Here is a 24793-nt window from a genome sequence, read left to right as displayed (position 1 = left end):
TCTTTGATTCTGTTCTTGCGTCTCGTTTTTGCCGGTGTCTGAAAATGTCGCATGGATCTGAGAGATATTTCTTTGTCTTTGCTAATGTCACGTCTGTGGCTTGTAGAGTTTCAGGATGTGGTCCTCCAACACTTTCTGAACTAGAAGAGAAAGAAAAGTATTTGTCTATAAAGATGAATAATGAGAGCAGCCAGTAATTATAATTACAACATTTGTATCCTCAGAATCAATGCTAATCATAGTAGACATTCCTTTGTCTTCATGCCTTGCAAAAACATTGGTGATAATTTTACATTGTTACACACAATCAAGCTTTTTTTCATTGGAATTTTTTAAAGTAAAACCTCAAATGTGGTGATATTTGGTAACTGATCTTTAACAGAAATCTGAAAATTAGTGCCACAAATGAATTGGTTTAAATAGAAGGTATTTTACAATTAAATTAGTAAACAAATGCACAAGAACACAGAGTTGTCAAGTCTGGGAAATCATTTCTAATTAAGATTCTTGCATCATGAGGTAAGATGTGTGGTGGAAGTCCTACATAGAAAACCTGATTATGCCATCCTTATGGCAAAGCATGGTGGAAAACTGCCTTTTATTTTCTTTTATCAAGCATTTCCAAGACAACTGGTGTAGAGAATTACATAAAAACCAGGAACAAGTCCTGGTGGCTTTTTCTGCTTTGTTCCATTTGCTATTAGTTTGATTTAGGGATGATTTCAAACAAAACTTAATTGGGTTTTTGTTCCAGATTTGAAAAGCCACACAAGTTTTTGAGACCTCTGCATTCATCAGTGTGATATTTTTGTTCTTGAAAACCCTGAATCACACAAACAGACACATGTACCGAACAGAAAACACGTGAAAGATTTAACAAAATGCCTAATCTATAAAAATTGATGCAAATAAATTATCTTATTTAACTTATACAAAATGTTTGTTTTTTAATTTCATTTGTCAGAAACTGCAATGACAACTATTTTAAAAAATGAAAATCAGAATCAAGTTTATTGCCAAGTAGATTTGCACTTACAAGGAATTGGAATTGGTGTTGATGGTGCAAGGAAATTCGATATACATACGGAATACAGGATCTATAGTTATATACAATATAAAAGATACCACCTGTGCGTTAATGTAATGCAGGTGGTCTGGTAGATGCTACGTAGGTGTAGCTTCCCTGTCCTGAAATGGGGGAGGGATACGCAGTGTCACGGGGGTCTCTGGGCCGCCTTGTTGTTAAGGCTGGTAGCGGATGGGAAGAAAATTTTCTTGTGGCGTGAGGTTTTGGCCCCGACGGACCTACAGGAGGCTGCGGTCAAATTTCTGTCAATTACCATATGGTCCAGGCTTTAAAGGGTTCTCTATTTATTCATCATATAAAACACCTGTTTCAACATGTCCACTTAATAGGGCCAAATAGTATGGCAGGGCTTGATGTTAACCATTGCCCGATCGCCCGGGGCAAGTAGTTTTTATTGTCGGGAGAGTACAAATTTCATTGCATTTGCCCGCCGGGCAAGTGCAATGAAAGCAAAAAAACAATTATTTATCACTCAAAAATTACTTTAAAATCACAGACATCGCTGAAAACGACCCACAAGCGTTGCCGCCACCATTTTTGTTGTTTTGTAAACATTCTCGCGTGATTTGAAAAAGGTGCGTGATTTGAAAAAGCCGGGTGATTTTCCAGCAGATGGCGTGATTTTTGTCCACCTAGCGGTAATTTTGATGTAGTTAACAAAACGACAAACGAGCTACAAAGCGCTATCATATGTCAGTCTTCTGTACAGTGATGCAGGTCATACATAAAAAAATTTTCATAAAATTTTTTTCTCTCAGACATTGCAGAGGTGCATTTAAATGTTATAGAGCTAAACATGTTAAATTGGTGACCTGTTATGTTATTATTATTGTCTTGTTGCTGCATTTATTTTGTCAGGGAAAACTAATCCTGAGTCAGTTAAAAATCAGGGAATTATGAAATTATGTAAGACTGTGGAAACCCTGTATAAAATGACTATGTATAATGATTAAAAAAGTCACATATTAATAGCATTATCTTCTATAAACATACTGTGACTCTAAAATAAAAGTTATTCATTTGTGACATTGACTTCTGTCTTGTGATTTATCTTAAGTTTTTAACCTGTCAAGTTTTTTTTTATTTTTTTTATTTTTAACATTACAATTTATATTTTTCCAAGCACACAACAGTTTAAAGCAAAGTTTATTTAAAAAAGAATGTGCAGGAAGGATTGAAAAGCATGTTATCACGGTAATGTAGGATTGAGTTCATTATCTGACGCATGCATATATACACACCAGGAACCTGGAAACTTAAAAAATACTGAATTACAAAAAACATTTAAAAAACAAACATGTTTCATTGATATATATACAAAATGAATATTAGGAACTATATTTATCAAACATTATACTGGGCAAGTAAAAATTGTTTCCCCTGTATGGTATGCATTTCTAATGGATATTTGGACATAAATTGGTTCAGTTTAAGTTTGTTTTTTTTTGTTTTTTAACTGCGGTCAACACCAAGTTTTATATCCATATCCTCTGTCATCCCTATACAGAACTCTGACTCTGGGGGATGTGTAACATGTAGCATCTATGCTCTGCTGTATGACATTTCTTGTTAAAGTAAGACTTTGATTTGGAAAAACTTTGTTTTTATTAAGACAGAGCTTGTTGAAAAGATATATATCCCAAAACAACTGATTTGGATTACAGCATATTAACATATCAGAGTCTGTCTGACTGAACTGGAGTATTTATGAAGAGAAGAACAGGAAAAAATCCTAATCATAACTGCAAAGCTAATAGAGACAAAGCTCAAAATTCTTGCAGTTGTGAATGTAGAAAAAGATGGTTCTACAAGGTACTGACTTAAGGGAATCAAAAAACACAGAATTTAATGATTTCCACTACTTTGTATAGGTCTATTACATCAAATAAATGACATAAAAGATTGTGATTCTAATACGAGGCGCATACATACTTTTTTTGTGTCCGAGTGCTACAGCTAAGGCCATTGGACTGTAGCCAGAGTCTGACTCAATGGTCATATCTGCTCCTTTAGCTGTAACAGATCACCTTTGTTAGAATAAACTCATTTAAATTAGTGGTTCGGAATTTTGTTCATGAATAAGAGATGTTGCATCATACCAAGTAGAGCTTCTACACATTTGATGTGGTTTCCTCGTACAGCATATAGAAGAGGAGTTCCACCATTCTGGGTATAAAAGACAAGAACAAACAACTGTTATTTATATATAATAACTTCTTTTGTACATTTATCTTCATTATGTGTCAGGGAAAAGTATAAAGATCCAACTGTACCCAGTCGTAGGTGTTAATATCCACTCCATGTTTGAGAAGTGAATCAACGATATCCACATATCCCCCAGAGCTGGCCAATGTCAGGGCACTCTCTCGCTCCCTCGCAATCGTATTGGGGTCTGCACCCTTTGAAATAATTTCTTAATACTAAACTGATGGAAAATTTCACTACATTTCTATTAAACCTGTTTTGTTTTCTAACCTTTTCTAAGAGAAAGTCCACCATTGCTTTTTCCCCAAACGCAGCAGCCCACATGAGGGGTGTAAAGCCTCGATCATCCTGTCTGCTGAGCACTGAACCATCTGCAAGATGAGACAAAGTACACTGCGTGTGCAGAAATGTGGAATCATTTGGTATTTAAAACATAAAGCAGGATGTCTTTTCCTTTACCTTTACTTATATGTGCAGCCACTTGTAAAACATCGCCTTGAGCTGCCAGCTGATGAATGGACAGAGCTGTTGGGGGTTTGCAACATAATTCAATTGATCCAGGAATGATGTTTACATGCGTGAACATAACATGCTTTTCATTGTCTGCTTATCTGAATAAACTCATAGTATGAGAAACAAGTAAAAGGACTTTTATTGAAAAATAAAAAGAATAACTTGCTACAGAAGGGTTTTTGAATTTTTCCTCTCTAATCCACACATTTTTAAATGACTGTTGGAAAATGATGTTGTTCCAACAGATTAAGTTTTATATTATGCTTTAGCTTTCATGGTTCCTGAATTGTTTTATGTTTAAACTCTACAACCAAATGAAAATTCAATTCTTGTTTAAATAACATTGCATTATTATGATTGCCTGGGCCAACAATCAAAAGTTCCAGATAAATATGGAGATGTGTCCCTTTGCTTGGAAAGGCCAAGCGTTTAAGTGTGATTACTTACAGTCTAATGTTGCAGGCCGCATTGTCACTTCATTCCCACGCTGCTTGTTGGTCAGAGTGGTGGAGTGTTTAAAGATGTCATCTTCCTCCTCTAGAGACAAAACAAAACAAAAAAGGAGGAGAAATGTGTTACAGTCCGACTGATCTAAGGTTGTCATCATCATCAGATGGCACTGATAAGGTGATGCGTCATGAACGTGAGCACATCTGTAGGATAAAATACCGCTTGGATTTCCATGTGTTGAACTGGAGGACAATTCAGCTGCGTTAGAAGGCTGAATGTGATGTCCATTTGCTACCTCTTCATCATCTCTGATCTCCATCATAACTAAATAAAAACAACATAATATTAAATTATGTCACCACGTAAGAAAGTGAGAGTTAAGGAAAAATAGTTTAAAAACATTTTTTTTTTTTTATTAACTCGCCTCATCCAGCCACATTCACAGGCGCACTTCCTTTTAGGGAAAACAGAAAGTAAACAATTTCAGCTTGAACTCCCGATCGTTTTCGTTCCTGAGCTATTTCTGAAACAGAAACACTCCTGAGGTTGTTCCGTTTATTGAACCAAATTGAAAAATAGGTAATTTGAACAAATAAGATAACAAAACATTTGAAGCAGCGGTTCGTTTCGGGCATCTAAGCGCCAGTATCTACATTGAGGAGGAAAAACAAACAGTCCGTGTTTCTGGACGGAATCATGTCGTGATGCACATACGGACAATAATACGGAAGTAGGAATCAGCTGACGCTGCTGATCACGCTTTTGGCTTCTGACGGGAGAAATACGTTGCTTTTGAAATGGAAGACCAAGAAATGCAAATTAAAGTTAGAAGAGGTAAATGGCAGAGATATAAAACTAAGTATATGAAATAAGCACATTTCTAATAACATTTACGTTGTAGCGATATGAGATGCTATAGCTAGCGCCTAAGGCTTTCATAAAACGATCTTCTTTGCTTGTATATCCCTTATTATGTTTAAATTAAATATTTCATTTGTGTCATCATTTTCCTGGGGATTTCTGATCCACAGTGAGTGACAAATTCACGGAGAGTATGAACGTCCTGGCTAACGAGCCATCGGTTGCTCTCTACAGGCTGCAGGAGCATGTCAGAAGGTCCCTACCTGAGCTGGTGCAGCACAAGGTATTCCTCTTTGTTCATTTTCACACTTTACGGATGTCAGTATCATTTTTGAAGTAAAAATTGGGGATGTAAATACGCGATTTGATAGCAAATTCAAAGGAAACTGCAAACATACATTTCCCTGAAAAAAATTTCAAATTAACATTTAAGTCATACAAATAAAAATCCAGTCTGAAAGGTGTTTTCTACTTTTACATTTCAAATTGATTTATAAAAAAAAATGTAATCCATTATTAAAAACTGCTATATGAAAAGTATTTTCAAATCCTATTTCCAGATTTAGAAACCACAATCCGTAAAACTGATTATAACTACCTTTCTTAATCACACATTTCAAAAGGTAATCTTCTGATCTCTTAGCACACTGAAAACATTTTTGAATTAAAAAAGCTTCCTGGATGGGAAGCAAAACCAGTTTGCACATAATTTAAATGAGCAAGGATTTCATACAGACAAACTAAATATCCCATAGCTCTGTGTCTAATGGACTATCCTCCACTGCAATAGCAATCCTCTGGATTGCAGCTCCTGTAGGTTTTTTTGTGCCCTTTGATATCTTTGACGTTGGCTAAATCAGAGCCACTCTCTGTTGCATCAAAATCTTGCAGACATGGTCTTACAGACTTATTAGATCTTGGAGCTGAGTCCAAATCAGAGGAACCTTGAGTGTCTTCAGCTACGACACCCAACGCACCACCCTGTCCAGAGGGAAATTTTTAAGATTTAAGAAATCATTTTATTTTGTATTAACAAAAATGTATAAATAAGATCAGGAAAAATTAAAAGGTTTTTATGCAGTTTTGATTGTATGTCTTTAATATTTTTGAAGAAACATTATTGTTAAAAATAATAATTTATCATCAAAGATATGATGAGAGATTATCGTTATTGGGCTTCTAAAATATTATAGTTATAATTGCCATTTTGGATTAACAATCAGTAATCATGAACTAAATTTACCCGTAGTGGTTGGATGTTATAGACTCATTATTATAGACTTGGTTTTGTTCAGCCAATAGTAATTTTAGATAATCGTAATGTAATAGCTATTGACAATGAATAGCAATTCACCAAAATTCCTGTAAATATCAGTGTATTCTTAACCTTAGCACTAAATTTTAGAGAAGGCAGATCACAGTTGTATAAACCTAAGCATAGTCCTCTATCTCCATCTATGCTTAGATGTAATTAATACAATAGTTCACTTTTACATTCGACTGTTTTGTCCTAACTAATGCAAACTTACTACTAAATAATGAACATAAAAGAAAAATAATAAAATAATTAATCTTGATTCGATTCAATTCAGTTTATTCATATAGTGTCATTTCACAACACATGTCATCTCCAGGCACTTTACAGAGACAATACATTCAGGTAAAGGCCTGCAACAATTATTTTGCAAACTGATTAATCTGTTGATTATTTTTGCAATTCATAATCGAATAGCTAAAGGTTCCTAAAGTTGGGGAGAGGCACAATTTCATAGGCCGTACTGCCATAAAATGTGCTGCCTTTTTTAGGAAGAAAAATGAAAGAAAGGGATCCCAATAGGTCAGAGAAGGGAAAATAATCATATTTCATATTTTATCCATAGCATTATACAGTTTAAGACTCCATAAAACCCCCGCACATAGCAAGAACAGATAACATGACGTCTTGCAGACTGGTTGAACAATCAGTCAGTGTGCAAAGTAAGTCCATGGAGCACTGTTCCCAGGGTCAATGTCCTTGACAGATGCAACAGTTTGTCAGCCGACCAACAAGGCAGCTTCACAGATGTCTTTAGTGAAAATAAAACTTTTCCACTTGACCAGTTCTGGATAGAGCATATTGACAGACAAAAACATTTTTTTATCTTAAATGCAAAATGTTTATATATTTTATTTTTAACTATTTTGGTATAATTACTGCTCTAAGTGTGTTGCTCCTTCAGCTAAAGGGATGTTTTACAGTCTCTATACTCCATTTAACAATTAATCAATTACTAAATTAGTTGACAATTAGTTCAATAATTGATCAATCACGATTAATCTGATTAATTATTTCAGCCGTAGTCAAGTTAGTTAAACATTTCTATCAAGGAAAACCAGCTGATTGCTTCCAGTCACTGACTTGCAGGACATGATGAACCTGCGGCGACGACTTTTGCTTGCATTTTAATAGCTTTCACCCGCCATTTATTAATTCCAGCATGAAAAGCTGTCAAGAGAAAATCGTATAGATCAATGATCATCATAATTAATAGGGCTTCAATATCAGCAGTTGGCAGGGGACCAATCCAATTGTTAGGTCAGTTTAGATCATGCTGTCATTGGCAAAGAAAAGTCAGACCATGAAGCAACAGATGCAGGCCTAGCTTGCTAGCTATGAAGCAGATAGGTAGCTTCATATATAGCAAAGCTCCTGTGTGGCTTGAAGAGAGGCTCCCTCAAGTCTTTTATTCCCTTTTTTGTGATCTTAGAGCTGCAATGCATGTCAATAGGTGTAATTACAGCCCCTTCCTTGCATTCAGGCCCAACAAGGTCTGTTATTTAAAGACAGTATGTGCCTTAATCTAGCGGACCATCTTAAATCTCTTCTTAAAGGGGTATTACTTGTAATTTTAAACATGTGTGGTGCACCCGCCATACAGCCATGCCACACAACCAAATCCTGTTCAGAGCCCTCTTTGTAGTATTTTTCACAAAACTTTATAAGCTGTAAAAAGCTAGCATCAAATTTGGCAAATAGGCATCAAGCAGATCATTGCTTCAGCGTGTTTTTATTTGAATGTAGCCATCCTTGGGTTCATTTTCACACTGGCAACAAGGTTGTAGGAATATGTACATTTATAAAAGTTAAAAATGGTAGAAAATGCCTCTTAAGGATTGATGGTATTTCAGAGTTCCTTTTTTTTATTACCCATTTTTATTTCACTGTCTCATTCTAATACACGGTGCTCAAAAATAGAGTGAGCTCAAAATGTAATGAATCATATCTGATTTCAAGGAAACAAAGACAATTTCAAAAAACCTTTTTTAAAGAAACATGCAGAAACGCACCTTTCCATTAAATGAACTGAACTTTTAGTTTTAGAATGCTGTTAAACTCAATGTCTGCAGTATTTAATGGTTTGATCTTTCTTACCTTTCTGGTACAGACAGATATGCAGAGCTGGGAAGAACAAAGTCAGGGAGCCATCTACACTGTAGAGTATGCATGCAGGTGAGCAGATTCATGATGTGACTTTAATTATTCAAGCAGAACTCCAAATGCTTTTATTATTAAAAGCTAATTCTGTTGTCTTTGTTGTTTTTGCAGTGCCGTGAAAAGCATGACAAACAGCAGTGTGTATTTCAAAAACATTGACAGCCTTCTTCGACAAACCATCACCGTGAAGGAACAGATTAGTAACCTTCAGGGCCGCAGGTACAAGCATTTTCTAAGTCTGAGTGCATCTGCTTTTAGATTTCTAGAATCATAGAAAGTCAATTTCAGAATCCAGGTCTGAATTTGATCAAAGTATGTTAGTAAAAAAAGAATTAAAGCGTATGAAGGGGGCTATGGAGATTTTTCATGTGCAAAGAAAAGAAGTAGGGATTTTTATTTTCTAGGTTTATGAACTAAAATATTTAAATGAGCCAAAGTTAAATTATTACTAATTCCTCCTGTTTGGTATATTGTTCAAGAAAAGAGTATAAAATTCTCCACAGTTACTCAGAAGTTGAGCACTTGAAGTAGGTCTGGCTGAAGAATATTCAGCGGCTGTGTTCTCTGAAGGCCAGAGTCGTCGGCCGATTTCTTCATAGCGAGGCCTGTTTGGATTGGAAGACTCCTCATTATGTGACCAACAAATGGAGCCTTATAATAATAACAATTTCGAGGAGCTTCAGCAGCAGTACAGTCATCACAGATATCAGATTTATAGTCCCCTCACTGTAGAGATATTGAAATCTGAGCTTAAATGTCAGCCAAACCCATTTACACAGGGACAGATAAAACCTTACAATAAACCAAACATTATTCGGCACATATCTGACTCAATAACCATTTATTACAACTATTTTCATTAATTTCAGACGGAACTATTCACATACTTTTATTATTAACTGTCAAAAATGACAGTTTTAAAGGGTGGGTCCAATGTATCCTACGTAGCCTTGGGTATCTCAGGATTCATTGTGAGTACAAGCTGGCTGCGCCGTGCTCAGAGGAAAAAGGGAAATGGTGCCTAACAGTGTTTAATATTGGAAGTGCAGTTTGATATAATACCAGTATCAGAACAGTTCCGTCTGAAATGAAAGACAATTAATTAAAGACTGCTTCAGTAGTTCCACTGAGAGCAGATTAATAACCCAATGCTTGGTTCAAGCCTCTAGACCAGAGCTCTCAAACTCCAGTCACAGATTGTTGGGTTTCCTGCACCTTAGATGTTTCTTTGCTTCAACACACCTGCTTCAAATGTCAGCATAACTTTCCAGAGCTTGACTGCATCCTAGGGAGGTAATTAAGCCATTTCATTCAGGTGTGCTGGATCAGGGTCATCTAGAAAAGTTGAAGGATATCAGCTTTCAAGGGCTCAAGTTTGACACTCTAAACTTTTTGTTTGTTTTTGTTGTCACATTGTTTTTCCAATCAGCAGAGAGAAGTATCACTGTTAGTGTCTTCTCGCCTCCTTAGATGTAATCAGGGCACAGCTGCCATATATGACCCACGTTTCTAAATAAACAGCCTTCTGTTTGGGTTGACTTTAGCTTTATCGATTCATCAATATCATTTCAAATCAAAACAGCACCAATACATGATCATATAACATTGGGGGATCCTTAATCACTTCACACTTTTTAATGAAACTTGAGGAAACTCTTGAACAATATTAAGTAAAAATCTGTACATGCACGCAGTGTTTCATATCACTGAACTTAGACCTCAGATTTTCAAACATCATTTGACAAAGAATCATCTTGCCCACATTAACCCCCTCATTTCATGGTGAGTCTTCCCCTCCTATTAGTTCATTTTGCCAGCGTTTTTGAACATATCAGGCAATAAATGCCAAGGCTTCAAATTCAAAGGTAACATACTTTGAAAGAAAATGACCAATTGAGTTCTCAAATAATAGATACATAATAAAAACACTTATTGTTCCCCTTCAGTGCGTAAAAGCCATAATGTTTAAGAAAATCACATTTGGACATTTGTTTTATGAATCTTCTGAAATAAAATAAAAAGTGAAACTAGATGTTTAAAATATTCTCTTTGATACATTGCAGTTTCCAGACTGACTTCTAAAGTCAGAATTTGAGACTTTTGAACTTAAAATCAGCCACTTCACTGAAAAAAACAATTGGTACTGCTAACATGTCCAGGAGCCTCATGCAGAAAAGAGTGAAGACAACCTTCTCATTTTTTTTATTTCATTTATTTATTTATATATTATTTTGTATATTTACACCTTTACACTTTTGTTCATAGAAATTGGTTGTGCTCAATAACTGTCGTTTAGCATTAGATATATGATATTTTAAAGCATATTTTATCATCATTACCTCCGGTTACATGGCTTAGAACCTTGTCTTTCTTTTACCACCACCCTATGCCAGGAGAACTGAAAATCTGCTCCTTTTATTGAGGCAGAACCAAACCAGTTTGCACTTCTTAACATTTGCCCAGCAATCTTTGCAGATCTCCCATCATACGCCCACTTATTGTGCACACAAAAACCAAATTGCATGTATATTTATAAAATCGTTATTTAATGATTATTGAAATAATCATCAACTAATTTAGTAATAGATTAATCGTTAACGTGAGAACATAGATTCTAAAATATGCCATTAGCCGAAGGAGCGACCCACTTAGAGCAGGGATTATACCAAAACTGTAAGAAAAAAAAAAAAAACTATTTATGTAAATATTTAGCATTCAAGATAAAAGAAAGATCTGATCTATCCAGAACGCCTCAAGTGAAAAAGTTTGAATTTCACCTGGTTTAGGTCTTCTTTAAGGATTCAGTGGCTATCTGATTATTAATCGAATCATCAAAAAAATAATCGACAGATTTGCTAATTTTGCAAAATAAACGTCAGTTGTAGCCCTAATCTGAACCAGAAAATGATCCGTGCATCATCATGTATCAGCAGGTCAGTAGGGTCCCCTCAATATTCATCAGTGGCCATGTTCTCCAGCAGTGGCCAAGGCTGCCATTCCTTGCATGTTTAAGCACAGTTTTACACGGCTGTTTATGGCCACGTGCAAATGTTCACACCTTGTCCACCAGGTGAATCATCACATCTGACTAATTTGCAATTATATTTATTGTGTTTATTGGCTATCCTGGCCAGCCAGATTCATTTACGCTGTTAGGATGCTCTTAGAATGAGGGGGTCCCCTTGGCCAACAGAGCCATGCGGTTAAATGCGAATCTGAGTCATCATTCCAATGGGAGATATGCAATGAACTTCGCTGGACTCATTTAAGAATTTTCTTTAAACACCTTAGCTAATGTGACTGAAGAATAGGGGACAGCTATGGTATTACCCAATATCGGTTTACTTAGACTTAGACTTCCTTTATACCGATACACTTCCAGTCCAGGGGCAGATCTAGAAGGGTGGCCGGGGGGGGGCATGCACACCCCTACCAGCTGACTTCTGGTTCCCCCAGGATTGAATTCAGTACCCCTGGAACAAGCAATTCTCCGCTAAACCTAATGGAGGCAGTAGTGATACCTTACTTTGAAAGAGACATTTTAATGCTGGTATATTAACCAAAAACTGAGTATAAAAATCCTGCAAAAAATAATAATTTACAAGAATATGCTACAAATAAAGAGGACCAATACAGAATGTTTGCTCTTTTATGAATTAGTTTTTAGGTTTTATTTGGGACAGGTTGTCCCTGCAGTTACATAGGACTCTTCTCTAAAGATGAAAAACATTGCTCCATCCATTTAAGGCTTTTAATATGTAGAACCATGACTTAATTCAAATGGCACTAATATATAAATATGTGCATAGCTTTATCAGAAGGGAAAATCTGGTCTGTTGTGACAGATTTATTGGGAAAATATAGATGTTGTGCGCGTTCTTTTTCCTGTCGGTTTGTTTTAAACAGTATAGTTCTCAGCCACCCCTTGGTGTACAGTGGCTCCTGCCTTGAAAGTGTTCTTGAACTACCACTGGCCAGGTATCTTGCTAATGTGGCCACCTCTGGAAAACCCTGGCCACCCCAGTTAAAATCACCTAGAACCGCCACTGTTCCAGTCAAGGAGGCAGAATTAGTAGGTTTGGGAATGATTTGCTGCAGCTGGACCTTATTAGCTCACCATCATAGAATCCACCATATATCTGAATGTGTCTCAAAGGAAGTTTGATTAAATAAATAAACACAGTTTGAGCAGAACTAGACCCTGAACATGCAAACATCTCAGAGCTTAAAGGAATAGTACACCCAAAACATGATTAGCCTTCATTTTCTACTCACCCCCATGCTGAACAACACTCTGGAGTACTTTTTTGATATCTCAAATGCATCTGGAGATCTGGGAGGCTTCTTGCCGTCTGCTGACATTCAAATAATGGAGGTCTATGGTGCCCGAGACAGAAAGGTCCATAAAAGTCCACAAAAACGTGTCAATATTCCTCCATACTGCTCGTCCAATGTAATCCAAGTGTCCTGAGTGGGTAGCATCCAGAATTTACTCGAAACGAAGTCATTTAGAATGTTTTAGAGCCTAAACAGTAGTGTATAGGATTTCCTAATAGCGCCCCCATGCGCGCTCACGATTCTACGGAAGCCGGCACACCAAACCAGCGCATTCAGCTCGGCAAAGAACTCATGCTCTTCCTCAACACTGAAGTCCTCAGACATTTTTCTTTCGTTGTTTCTTTCTTTGCACAGGTAAACAGCACATTTCTTCTTCTACGCTTGCATTATCGGCAGAGCAGACGCTGAATGCGCACTTTCTTCCGGTTTGGTCTGCCGGCTTCCGTAGAATCGTGAGCGCGCATGGGGGCGCTATTAGGAAATCCTATACACTACTGTTTAGGCTCTAAAACGTTCTAAATGACTTCGTTTCGAGTAAATTCTGGATGCTACCCACTCAGGACACTTGGATTACATTGGACGAGCAGTATGGAGGAATATTGACACGTTTTTGTGGACTTTTATGGACCTTTCTGCCTCGGTCACCATAGACCTCCATTATTTGAATGTCAGCAGACAGCAAGAAGCCTCCCAGATCTCCAGATGCATTTGAGATATCAAAAAAGTACTCCAGAGTTTTGTTCAGCATGGGGGTGAGTAGAAAATGAAGGCTAATCATGTTTTGGGTGTACTATTCCTTTAAAGTAAAGACGATTGGAACTTCCTCAGAGTGATGTAGAAAGCAAAGGGTTAAAATTAGAGGTCTGCCTCCTCAGACAGAAAACACATTTTCTTTCATTTAATTAATAAACATTGAGTTTTGGGATTTGACCACTCAAGTTTAATCACATGACCTTATTTGTCTGTCTACCCTCACCCACTTATAGGTCTTTGTTCTTTTTTTTCATTTCACCTCATTATATTCATTTGCCTTTTTATTTACTTCTTATTGGGCTAACTTTAAGTTTTAGTTTTCTTTTGTTTGTGTTCTTGTTTATTTCATTGTTATTTTTTCCCATTAACACCTGCATGCAGACCAATTGATGTGACTCCATCTCCTGGTCCCTCTCTTCCTGCTCCATCATCTGCTTCCTCATGAACATTTGACAGATGTGTCCAAGGTCAGTAGCTCCTCTAGACACGGTGTGATTTCACAATAAAGTGTCATTACTAGATCACACAGTTTTATAACTGGTATTTAATTTAGAAATGATTATATTTTAAGTAAAAAGCTGTTTTTCTAGAGTTTATTTAAGATCTGTATGGAGTCACACAAAACGTTTGCACATTTCTGATAAAAAGACACTTTATACAGTGAAATACTTGGTTATGCATATTATTTATATGAAGTTAGTGAAAGATAATTTTAAGCATAGACTGATCGGTAACATCAAGGTTTTACATTTTTTTAAACTGCAAACATTTTCCGTCTTTGCATTAATTTCATTTGATGTCTGTTACTGTGGACTGTTGCTAAAATAGCTGAATTAACATTTCCCAAACAATTCTTTTAACTTAAGGCTGGACATACACTTTACAATGTTTTAAATCTTTGCACGCAGCTACAGCTCAAACTGTTCAACAAAACTTCAGGGTTTAAAAGTTTACAGCTCACGATGGATGTTGTTAAACTGTATAGCCCGATGCTTTGATGCGATCTAAAGCTTAAAATATAATCGTACATTGGGTTATCGTGCCGGTCTGTGCGTGCCGTGCTCGAGCCCATAGGAGCGCTGTACCATTTTATAGTTGATGCGGATTTAGATGCAGTACCCGAAAAAAAACACAGAGGGGCAGTGATCAACATAAGAAGGGGAAAGGCAAAAAAAAGAAATGAGAAGAAACAGTTGAGGTCCCACTTCCAAAATGGCCGATCAGAGTATTTTTTTTATTTAAAAAGTGGTGATTTTTGACGATTAGGTGTGTTACACTAGCCTCGTGAGACCATCCTGATCTCGCGAGCTTTCAAGGTTTCACTCGCTAATAAGTCTGGAGATTCTCCGTTGAAGAACATTTGGAGCCGTTCACCAAACGAACGTCCAATCAGCGATGGCTTTGAGGCGGGTTGAGGTGTAACAACGAGAAGCGCAACAGTTCAGTCTAAAGAACATGGCGGCTTCAGCCAATGAAACTAGCGTTAGCGTGGCTATCAAGCAAGTTTTATCGGAATTACAGAGTATTTCTTCACTGAAAGAAGAGCAAAACACTGCTCTGGAGGCTTTTCTCAGAGGAAAAGATGTTTTTGCTCTTCTCCCGACTGGTTTCGGCAAGAGTAGCCTGGCTGTTAGTACGTCATATGCTTCGTTGATCTGATTGGTTTATATGGCCCGTCTATCACCAACATAGGCCAAGCTAACCAGTATTTTCGCCCATTCCCAAAATTACTTAAACCAAAGGTTTCCAGATGGATATGCGGAGCAAATCCATCTGGCGGAGTCAGGTTAGTGTTACACAGAAATATATGGTGGAATAAAACGGTAGGTTTATTTGCTGCAACGGAGATGTGAGGATGGGGAAACCAGTCCCCTTCCTGCGAAGCCCATACGGACCTTTCTTTTTTTATTAACATGTATAAATTAATCTTTCACTTAATTAAAGCCGAATGCGCTGTACACTATGGGTAGTTCTTTTAGGCTTTATTTTGTATGTGATGGAAACAGAAACTAAAATCCTTGTTTGTACCACAAGCTTGGCCAATAAACTCACTCCTGTATGCCATTTTCAGTCATTGAATGAACAGTAACAACACTGCATTTAATTGCACTCTTCAACTATAACCTTTTGCACCATTTGATGTCAGTAAAGGCCAACTTTTTCATTGAGAACAACTTCATTTCCTCCCATTGGAACGAGGTTGGCGCACTATATAGAAGAATTCGGAGGTATGATGTGGCAAGAATAAACCAAGCTTTACTGTTAACACTGCACGTCCAAAAACCACACGTCAGATTCGCTGTCAAGAGATGGCGTTGGTCGGACTCATCAATCTGGAAGGAGGAGAACTCCCTTGTTTGCACATGCACAGTGTGCGAGGTTCTGGTAAATCAGCTTGTAGATGCTCTTAGCCCTGCTTCAATTGCAGGATTTGCCCACAAACACCTTACAATGGCCGACTGAATTCCAAATATGTTTGATTTTTCTCCTGACCTTACGATTCCTGATGGTGAGTTGGTCGTTAGAGGCTGATCTTCCCTTGTTACCCCCTGTATACTAGACGAAGCAGGACGCACAATGAGGCTGAATTCGGCACGATCCAAAAAATTCTCACAACACGTGATAATCGGTCCGGAAAGGGGAAAAACTCGTACAGTGTATGCCCAGTTAGAGAAAGAAGAAGCTCTTTGGAAATATTTCCATGAAATATGTGTTTGACAAAAAAAAAAAAAAAAACATATCCAGCTATGGTTTGAATATAAATGTAGTGCCACCAATGCTACCCCCTGTTAGTAGAACTACAGTTATCATCCGACTAGCAACATATCAGTGAGGCTGTCTACTGCAGGTGGGCTAACCAAGCATAAAACAGGACGAATTATTAGCTCCTTATTCATTAATAAAACTCAGAATAGAAGAAAAATGACAAATGCTGCCCAATTAAAATCATGTTTTAGACAACTACTAAATTCAACATACGATTTCTACAGATTTTTTGATCAATCATTATTCATATAACTATATATGGTAGATCATAGTTCAGTAGTTTCTAGAATTTTTAGTTTCTGACCAATAAGTGAGGAATCATGATTTTCTAAATAGCTGAGCCCTAATTTCTACATATCCTTGGTGGACTTGGATTCAGCATTATTTTTCACTCAATCATATTTTTTTTATTAATGGGTAATGAGATTGTGGATCACTCAAAAGATAATGAAAAATATTAAAGAATTATTTAAAAAAAAAAAGGTTTATTTCTTGACTATTTTAATTAGGGACTGCTCCAATTGAATGTTAGTGAAAATCTGTAAAGCCCTGCTATAGCTGCTGATAAGCATTTTTCATGTTTCCAAATTTAAAAATTTTCCCTTGGCAGACCTAAGTCTTTCAGCTTGGAAGAACTCACTGCCATCACCCTAATCTTTAGCTCTCCCCACTGATTTTCCATTAGAATCCACTTATGACTCTGGGTGAGCCACTTTAGACCTGTTGGTCTAGAGTTCACTCCTATATCTGGCATAGGTTTCATCGTTTCAGACAAATTCCTGTGATTTATTTCTCGTGTATCTTTTTAATCACCTCTAATTCACTGTATTTCTTTACAATTGTTTCATTTTTATTGTTTAGTTTGATTCCTTAAGACCTTGATGCTACGTTCACACCACACATGCTTTGAGTAGCAAAATAGCACCTGTTCCTTCATTTTGATGCTTGTCCACATTAAGGTCAGACATGCCTCAAGAGCATCTTTGATGCTCCTGCATTGCGTCCAGTAACTTGTGTCCAGTTGCATCAGATGCTTCTGCTGCTCCTGTGTTCAATGGCAGAGAGCGGCTTTGCTATATTTGCTGTGATCAGTGGGTCAAAAGTAGTTTTATTATGTTTTTTATTCTAGAAAGTCCACCTAAAAACATTGTCCGTGTAGTCAGTTCATCAAGATTATTTATGATCCTGCTTTCAAATATTATTTTGCTGTCGGGGCCGCTCAGACCCCCACATACCGGCGGTGCGCTGTCACTGGGAATCACCAGCTGCAGCTGCATCAGGCCCAGTTGAATCTTTAGGGGGTTTTTCCCTACTGTTCCTGGCTGCTGGAAGTAGATGTTAGTGTTTTTCAGGTATGTGGAACAAACTGCAGGCATCAGAAAAATAAGAGCGAACATATTTTTACAGTAGTTTTTAGTTAATTATGCTTTAATAAACAGTTTCATGGGAGTGATCATGCCGCTCTGCATCAGCAGTTCTGTGTCTGTCTCCCTGCCAGCTCCCAGATCAGCTTCTCTGATTGGTTGATGCAGTGCATCGAGCACCAAAAGGTACATTTTCCAACTCCAGCATCTGCCGCTTGTGAAGCGCACCACACGCCTCAGATTCTCAGAAGATCATGAGACGCTGAATCTACTGGTCAGATGCGTCACGATGCACTGCTCCTGCTGCTAGATATGTGCTGCAGGACCTTATGATGTGCATTGATGTGCGTCAACCGTAGAGTTTGTATGTAACGCAGCTGTTTCTGCTGCATGTTAGGTGTAAACGTAGCACAGGACCCCCTTGCTTGTTGACTCCGAGATCATGTGGGGTCAAATGTTTGGACCATTGATATTTATAACTCCTATAAATGTAATTAAGTGTTGTTGTTTTTAATGGTTTTCTCTTTTTTGATAAAAGCTAATTGATCATTTAATACATCTTGTGGTTTCAAATATACTCTAGTATAAAACCAGGGTGTTTTTCATTAAGGGTATATCGTAGAATCCAGTGGATGCTTGTATCATACAAACTGGAACTTTATGTCAAACTTAACTATATTTGTTAACTTTGACATAAGTTAACAAATAACAAATACACACACAGAGACAGTTGCTCACACAAGGGTTGAGTCTTTTGCTGAAATCCCAGATTTTCGAGCTAAAACGCTCCTCATCTCATTGTTGACCCCATTCCAGGGTCTCACCTGCGCCTGTAGTAAGCCAGATTCAGTAGACAAGGTCCGATGGATTCGAGAGCAGCTCCCACCTCCGATGTATCCATCTTTATCACTGGAATGGCTCTGCGTGCCTTCAGTGGGGGAGTACTGCTGCTGATAATGTTCGCGCTGCCTGATATTGCCACACGGCGGGTAAGAGATAGGATGCTGGATATGAGACTGGCTGCGGTGAATTCGTGGCTTGTCGACTCCAATTCTTAGCTCACAGGCTCTCGATGCGTGCGTGGTGCTGTGGTCGTTTTGATACAGGGTGTCGGCTAGATCTCTCTTATAGTGTTTAGTGCTATGGGAGGCTTTGACCAGGGAGTGTATCACTGCTAACAGCAGGATTAGAATCCCAGACGAGAGTACGCAGGCGCTGGCAATACCCGTTTCCATCTCGAATATCAGGAGCATGAAGATGGACATGGCTGCCAAAAAGAAAAGGGAGAAGTTTGGGAAACAAGTAGATGTTCCTGTGCAGAGAATACCTTTACACACAACCAACAAGCTATTACACAATTTACACTAACTGTGCCGAGAACAGTGTGAGCACAGTAACCGAGATAACGTTTGAGCGTAAATGGAATGCAACTGAACTGGATCGTGCCAGACTGTATCGAACCGTGCTTAATCTAGTACTAGTTCAGTCAGCTCATTCAGTTCGAAAATGTTCCGGCATGTGCAGCTTTGCAATTCACAGATCTCTTCACTTGTTCACAACACAAAATTATTCTCAGTTTATTAACAATAAATGGCATCAAAAGAAGATGCCATTGATGATGAGGGATGCCTTTTTCGCCTGACATTTTGCGAACGACCAAATATAACTAATATAAACAAACATAAGTTCCTGAACCTTATGGACGCTGCCATATATGTTTGCGAAATTCCCGCCTTGAGAGCTGTGGTATCTTGGATCGCCGATAGGAGGTGACGAATCCTGCTAGCGTGATGTGTAAATGGTCATAAGAACCAAGCTCGGTCCAAACTCAGCATGGATCAGTTTCAGAGTGCTAGTGTAAATGGAACATATGAAGACGTTAAAGGGCTAATTTAAGGTAAACTGAACTCAAACTGAGAGATACTTTTCTCATCGATATCTGTTTGCCTGCAGGAAAAGGACAATGGACCCAGGGATGATGAAGGAAGGAGGGGAAAGGCACAGCTCTGGCATGTGATGCGACTTCAGGAGTTGGCCTTGACATTTTCCCTGCAGGTCTACCATTTGACTGCGACAGAGGTGGGCTCACCAGGAGACAACCAGCCATGATAGTGAAATGATCCCTCCACCACCACCCATCTGCTAAAATAACAGCCACTCTGTGGAGCAGAGTGCACCAGCACTGCCAGGTTCAGCATTAGAAACTCTTTAGTCATGGCTGCTCAAAGGATGCATTGTTCTCTCAAACTGGACGGCTGGATTAGAGGAAAAGCTGCAGCGCTGGTTTGTCTCTGCTGCTGAAAATCCACTTTAATAGCATTGTTTTTTGTTTACAACTTTTTTTATGGGTTATTTAATAAAAATGTAATTGGTCACATTTTGGAATAGATTTAACCATAACTGGTAACCAAACTGTTATCTCTTTTTTTTGTGTGTGTGTGTGCATTCTTACCTGCCAAATAGATAGACACCCCCAGACAGAATAGTCCAATAGCCACATGCCGCACAGCTCTGCTATCCAGGAGAAACCAGTCAGCTCTGTTGAAAGAGATCCGGTTTCAGCATCAATGTTTAATGCTTCACTTTTTAAGTTGTTGCATTGGTTAATAAAAATGGAAAAGCTTGTATTGTCACTTGTAAACTGATTATTCGTTTATTTGATATGTTAGTTTAATACTAGTTTTTATCCCCCTTTTGTTCACCAAAGTCTGGACCAGGGAAGTCCCAGGCTTTGGCGTTAAATTAGTAAACCGATGTGGGAAGGGCCAGCTGCCGTCCGCTGTGTGCATAACACTGCAAAACAATCTAGAAATAAGTCAACATTTCTTAAATTACCATATTTTCCGGATTATAAGCAGCTATTTTTTCCCATGCTTTGAACCATGAGGCTGATAAGAAGGTACAGCTGTTCTGTGGATCTTTCCTGACCGCCAGAGGGAAGAGTCCAAGTTGGAAATGAAACAATAAGGTGCTACTTTTTATTTAGCACAAGAACATGATGCCAGCAGACACAATGGAGAACAAATGTCCCGAATTCACACATTTTGACATTTATCTGCCTTATTAAAGCTGCTGAATGTATGTAGAGACTGGGCTCCGGCAGAGCTGAAATAAAGAGCTGACGAAGCCCCATCTTTCAGTAGAAGCTCTTACTGCTGCGAGCCAACAAGCTAACAGGAGTTAGCATTCTTTCTCGTCCTTACTCCACCGACTATAGGTAGAGCTCCCCCTACAGGTTTGGTTGGGGAACAGCTCAGTAGATATCAGCGGGTTATAGTGAGGTGTATTTGCCCCTAATTTGAGTACGCAAATAATATGTTTTGGTAGTGGAAGGAGTATTTTTACAGTAAAAAAAAAATACATAATATGCACTTGAAATTGGACAGTGCAATTTATTTTTATTTTTTTTTATGTAAATTTACTTGTTTGGTCGGCAAAGTATCTCACCTCCTAAATTTAAGATGAAATGCGTTTATTTTAAGAAAGAAAGACTGACTTTGGTTTAAATTTTTTACAGTGAACAAGAGTAAGGTCAGTATTTTGGACTGCAGGGTAGCCGGTCCAACTTTGCTCTATGAAAAATAGGCTAACCCCTCTTCTGAAACCATGCTTTCATCACACAAAAAACTGATGGTTAAATTTAGTATCCAGGGCAGGGCTATGGTTGGTTGGTGTCATTAAAACGAAAGAAGATGGTGTGGGCATTAGGAGAAACACTTGCAAACAGCTTATTCCTTTCATCTATAGCAACAGTTTTTAAAACAGAAAAAGAGGAACCAATGTAGGATATGAAGCAGTGAGCGGAAATACTTTTTTTTTTTCTCAAAATCTAAATGTGTAAGGAATTCCAGGGATCTGCCATCTCCATGGCAGCATTTCACTGTTGATAATTAACAATTAAGTTCCTCTATATGAAAGAATTATTACTGTCATCCAGGCAGGAATGAACTAAGCTAATTTCTGCTCGAAACAGAAAATGTTTTTAATGGAGAAGTGGTGTGTTAGATTAACTGTTACCAAACATGTTTACAACTTTTGTTTAATTAGTAGATTAGTAAATAAGTAGCGATTAAAGCTCATATATGAACCGATGCAAAACGCCCGAGTTTTGCTAGCAAGCATTAACCTGATCATATCATCTGGTAACTTTTTGGGGAAACCCTCTAAAAGCACTTTTCCTTCTGGAAAAGACCATCAAATGTTCTCTTAGGTTACTTCAAATCTTTCAAAGGTAAGAGAACATTCAGGGAACCTTAAACACCTAAACATTATACTTTGAACTCATCATTTTAACCTTTAGAAAAGGTTAAAAAGATGAGTTCCTTTAAAACTGATGATTTCTGATCTTCAGGGAACCTGAATGTTTCTAAAAGGTTAGTTTTAATATTGATGGAGAAAGTTTCTTGGTTCCTTAAACATCGTTCATTTGATCAAACCTAAGAGGGCATTCCTGAAAGGTTCTCTATCCTCAAGACTATTAGGAAATGTTGAAAGGACCTTCAGAGAATGTTTTGTTATGACAAACTCCTATTTAGAGGATCTTAAATGAACATAATGAAATCCTAAACAATAAGCAATGCTAATATTCCAGGTTTTTCTTGGCATAAACTAAGATGATGTTCACACAGCAGGCTGAGGTGAGCCAAATCCGATTCTTTTGCCCATATGCGACCTGTATCTGATCTTTTCATGGCAGTCTGAACAACACAGATCTGATTTTTTTTTTTTATTGAAACCCCGGCCGCTTGACTATGTGGTCCTGAATCCGATGCGTATCGGATCTTTTCGAAAGCGACCTGTGTCTGAACGGCCTGACCTATACACCATTAATACCCGACAAATGTTCTGCATCTTGCTACACAGAGGTGGCAAGAAAAACAACAACCATGCCGAACATCATCAATCCAGAGATCAGTCTTTATCTTAAACATCTTGAAATGATTGAGTTTTTAAGGTTGGGAAAGATGTTTAGATGTGCTCCATCACTACCATCCATGTTTACTTCAGTAAACACAGAGCATGATTGGTTGTGGCGTCATTGCGTTCTCTCCTGCTCATGCGGGACACTTGCATTGTATGAATGCAGTTCACAAAGGAGATCACATATAAGTCGCATATATTATATTTGGAAATAGAAACAGCAACACCAAAGAATTGGATTTCACAAAAAATCTGAATGAGCCTTAAAACCTGCAGCGTGAACGAGCCTAATTTTTCTCTTCAGATTACCTGCACCCTTCAGAACATGACCTCTGGAAAACCTTGATTACGTCCTCTCAAAGGTCAGCACAATCTTCCAAACATGACTCTTGAGAACATTAAGAAAAATATTCCCTGAAAATAAACTATAACATTCTCAATGTGGCCTGGAGAATCTACTGAGGAGAAGTTTGCTTCTGATGCAAATTTTTTTTGCTTTTAAAAACGAGTTGTACATCAGTTTTACAGCTACATCTTTAAAACATCAAATGCAGTAATTTTAGTTGAAATCTAATCTAATCATGACTGAAGTTAAAACACATTTTTGTTTGAGTTTTTCCTTGCATTTAAGTTTGGCAGTTTCAGAATCTAGTAAACTAAACTATTTCAGATTGAAACTTATTGATCGTCTTCCAATTTAGAAGCATTTAAAATGCTCCTTATCAGGTTTTGTTGATGTTTTGGATCTGCGTCCCATCTGGACCGAGGCGCTGCTGGTTGTGGATCTGCAGCAGCAGGCAGGCAGGCCGGGTACCTCTCAGTGTCCTGCTCCCCTCTGCAGACCTCCGTGGAAAAGTAGCTGTGGAGGAGACACACCACCACGCAGCTCAAGTTGAGGGTGAGGGACAGCGCTGACAGCACCGTGGAGACCGGCAGCAGGACGGCCCACATCTGAGCGGGGATGGCCGAGGAGGAGGCGGCGGAGGCGGACTCCTTCACCGCCGCCTGCTGGGTCTGCAGCTGGAAGATTAAAATCACCGATAATACAGTCATGATGGCGGACAGCACCCCCAGTAAAGACACAACTATCAGGGATCTCTGGCTGTACTTCAGCGCCATGATTATCCAGAAACTGACTTCGGGAAAGAAAGAAAAGTTCCCGATAGCCTAGAGGGATTCCAAGGTGTCCCTGCGGCCCCACGGCCCCACGCCCCGCGCGGCCATCCCAGTGGGTGAAAAATGTTCCCGGCTGTAGAAACGTTTTGCTCCTGGGTTTGGATTTCAGTAAGAAGCCGCAGGACGCCCCGTGACGGGATTTAAACCCCAGATTAAAAAGTTCGCCGCAACAAAGGAGTTTTTCTCCTGGACCGCCGGAAAACATGCGTGGATGATCCACGGGAGAGCGCCCCTCCCACAGACACCGAAAAAAACAAATTAATGTCAAATTATATGTCAGATATGTTATAAAACAAAAAGAAAAATTGTTTCTTTTCTGGAAGGTTACACTGATAAACTGAAAGTTAGATTTAAAATAACTGAAGTAGAATATAATAGAATAAAAAATCCCTTTACTGTCCCACAATGGGAAAATTCTGGTGTTTACAGCAATAAAAAGTTTATAGAAAAAATGGTCACACAAATGTGGACCTTAGAAAAGTGTAGAAGAATAACATAATAGTGAAGAGTTTAAAAAATAAACAATATAAATACTGTGCACTTGGAGAACAAATAACCAATATACAACTATGGACATTTTTACAGTAATGGATATTTGAAAATAGTAGCTACATCAGATATGTTTTTAAAATGACAGCAGCATGTTATTTAACTGACTAAAGTAGAAACTGAAAAATCACCATAAATCTAACAACTAGTTGAGGTTGTTGGGAACATTGCTAAATAAAGTATTAAGTATTAAAGTATTTGGTTATATATTTTAAAATGTGTAAAGTAAAATTTTTTGTAGTTAGGTCAGTTTTGTTGCGTTTTTGTTGATATAATTAATCCTGGTGATAAAAAAAGGTAAGCTTTCATCCACCGGTTTATTTTGGAAGGTGTAAG

The 24793-nt window shown here is 38.1% G+C and overlaps 3 protein-coding genes across 4 annotated transcripts; 1 reads left to right on the top strand and 2 right to left on the bottom strand.

Moving 5' to 3' along the window:
• Positions 1–4947, bottom strand: rfxank (regulatory factor X-associated ankyrin-containing protein). The gene is made up of 9 exons (XM_038290272.1): positions 4680–4947; positions 4475–4579; positions 4253–4342; positions 3752–3817; positions 3563–3663; positions 3361–3486; positions 3187–3253; positions 3020–3100; positions 1–140 (listed from the first exon to the last, which is right to left on the bottom strand). Exons 2-9 carry the CDS (start codon positions 4575–4577, stop codon positions 88–90), a joined length of 687 nt encoding a protein of 228 aa, XP_038146200.1. The 5' UTR covers positions 4578–4579; positions 4680–4947; the 3' UTR covers positions 1–87.
• On the top strand, positions 4932–20445 carry borcs8 (BLOC-1 related complex subunit 8). 2 transcript variants are annotated; one of them, XM_038290274.1, is made up of 6 exons: positions 4932–5089; positions 5287–5399; positions 8542–8606; positions 8703–8810; positions 14064–14149; positions 19766–20445. In XM_038290274.1, exons 1-5 carry the CDS (start codon positions 5053–5055, stop codon positions 14125–14127), a joined length of 387 nt encoding a protein of 128 aa, XP_038146202.1. In that variant the 5' UTR covers positions 4932–5052; the 3' UTR covers positions 14128–14149; positions 19766–20445. The 2 variants fall into 2 exon arrangements, with proteins under 2 accessions (XP_038146202.1, XP_038146203.1); XM_038290275.1 differs by lacking the exon at positions 14064–14149.
• tmem221 (transmembrane protein 221) lies at positions 17737–24152 on the bottom strand. Its single transcript, XM_038290271.1, has 3 exons — positions 23547–24152; positions 20265–20350; positions 17737–19079 (listed from the first exon to the last, which is right to left on the bottom strand). Exons 1-3 carry the CDS (start codon positions 23849–23851, stop codon positions 18547–18549), a joined length of 924 nt encoding a protein of 307 aa, XP_038146199.1. The 5' UTR covers positions 23852–24152; the 3' UTR covers positions 17737–18546.
• Positions 24153–24793: the final 641 nt, after the last annotated feature.

The sequence above is a fragment of the Cyprinodon tularosa genome, unplaced genomic scaffold (genome assembly GCF_016077235.1).
Source record: "Cyprinodon tularosa strain WSP-4 unplaced genomic scaffold, ASM1607723v1 ctg278, whole genome shotgun sequence".
Taxonomy (NCBI): domain Eukaryota; kingdom Metazoa; phylum Chordata; class Actinopteri; order Cyprinodontiformes; family Cyprinodontidae; genus Cyprinodon; species Cyprinodon tularosa.
This window is presented reverse-complemented; position numbering and strand designations above follow the sequence as displayed.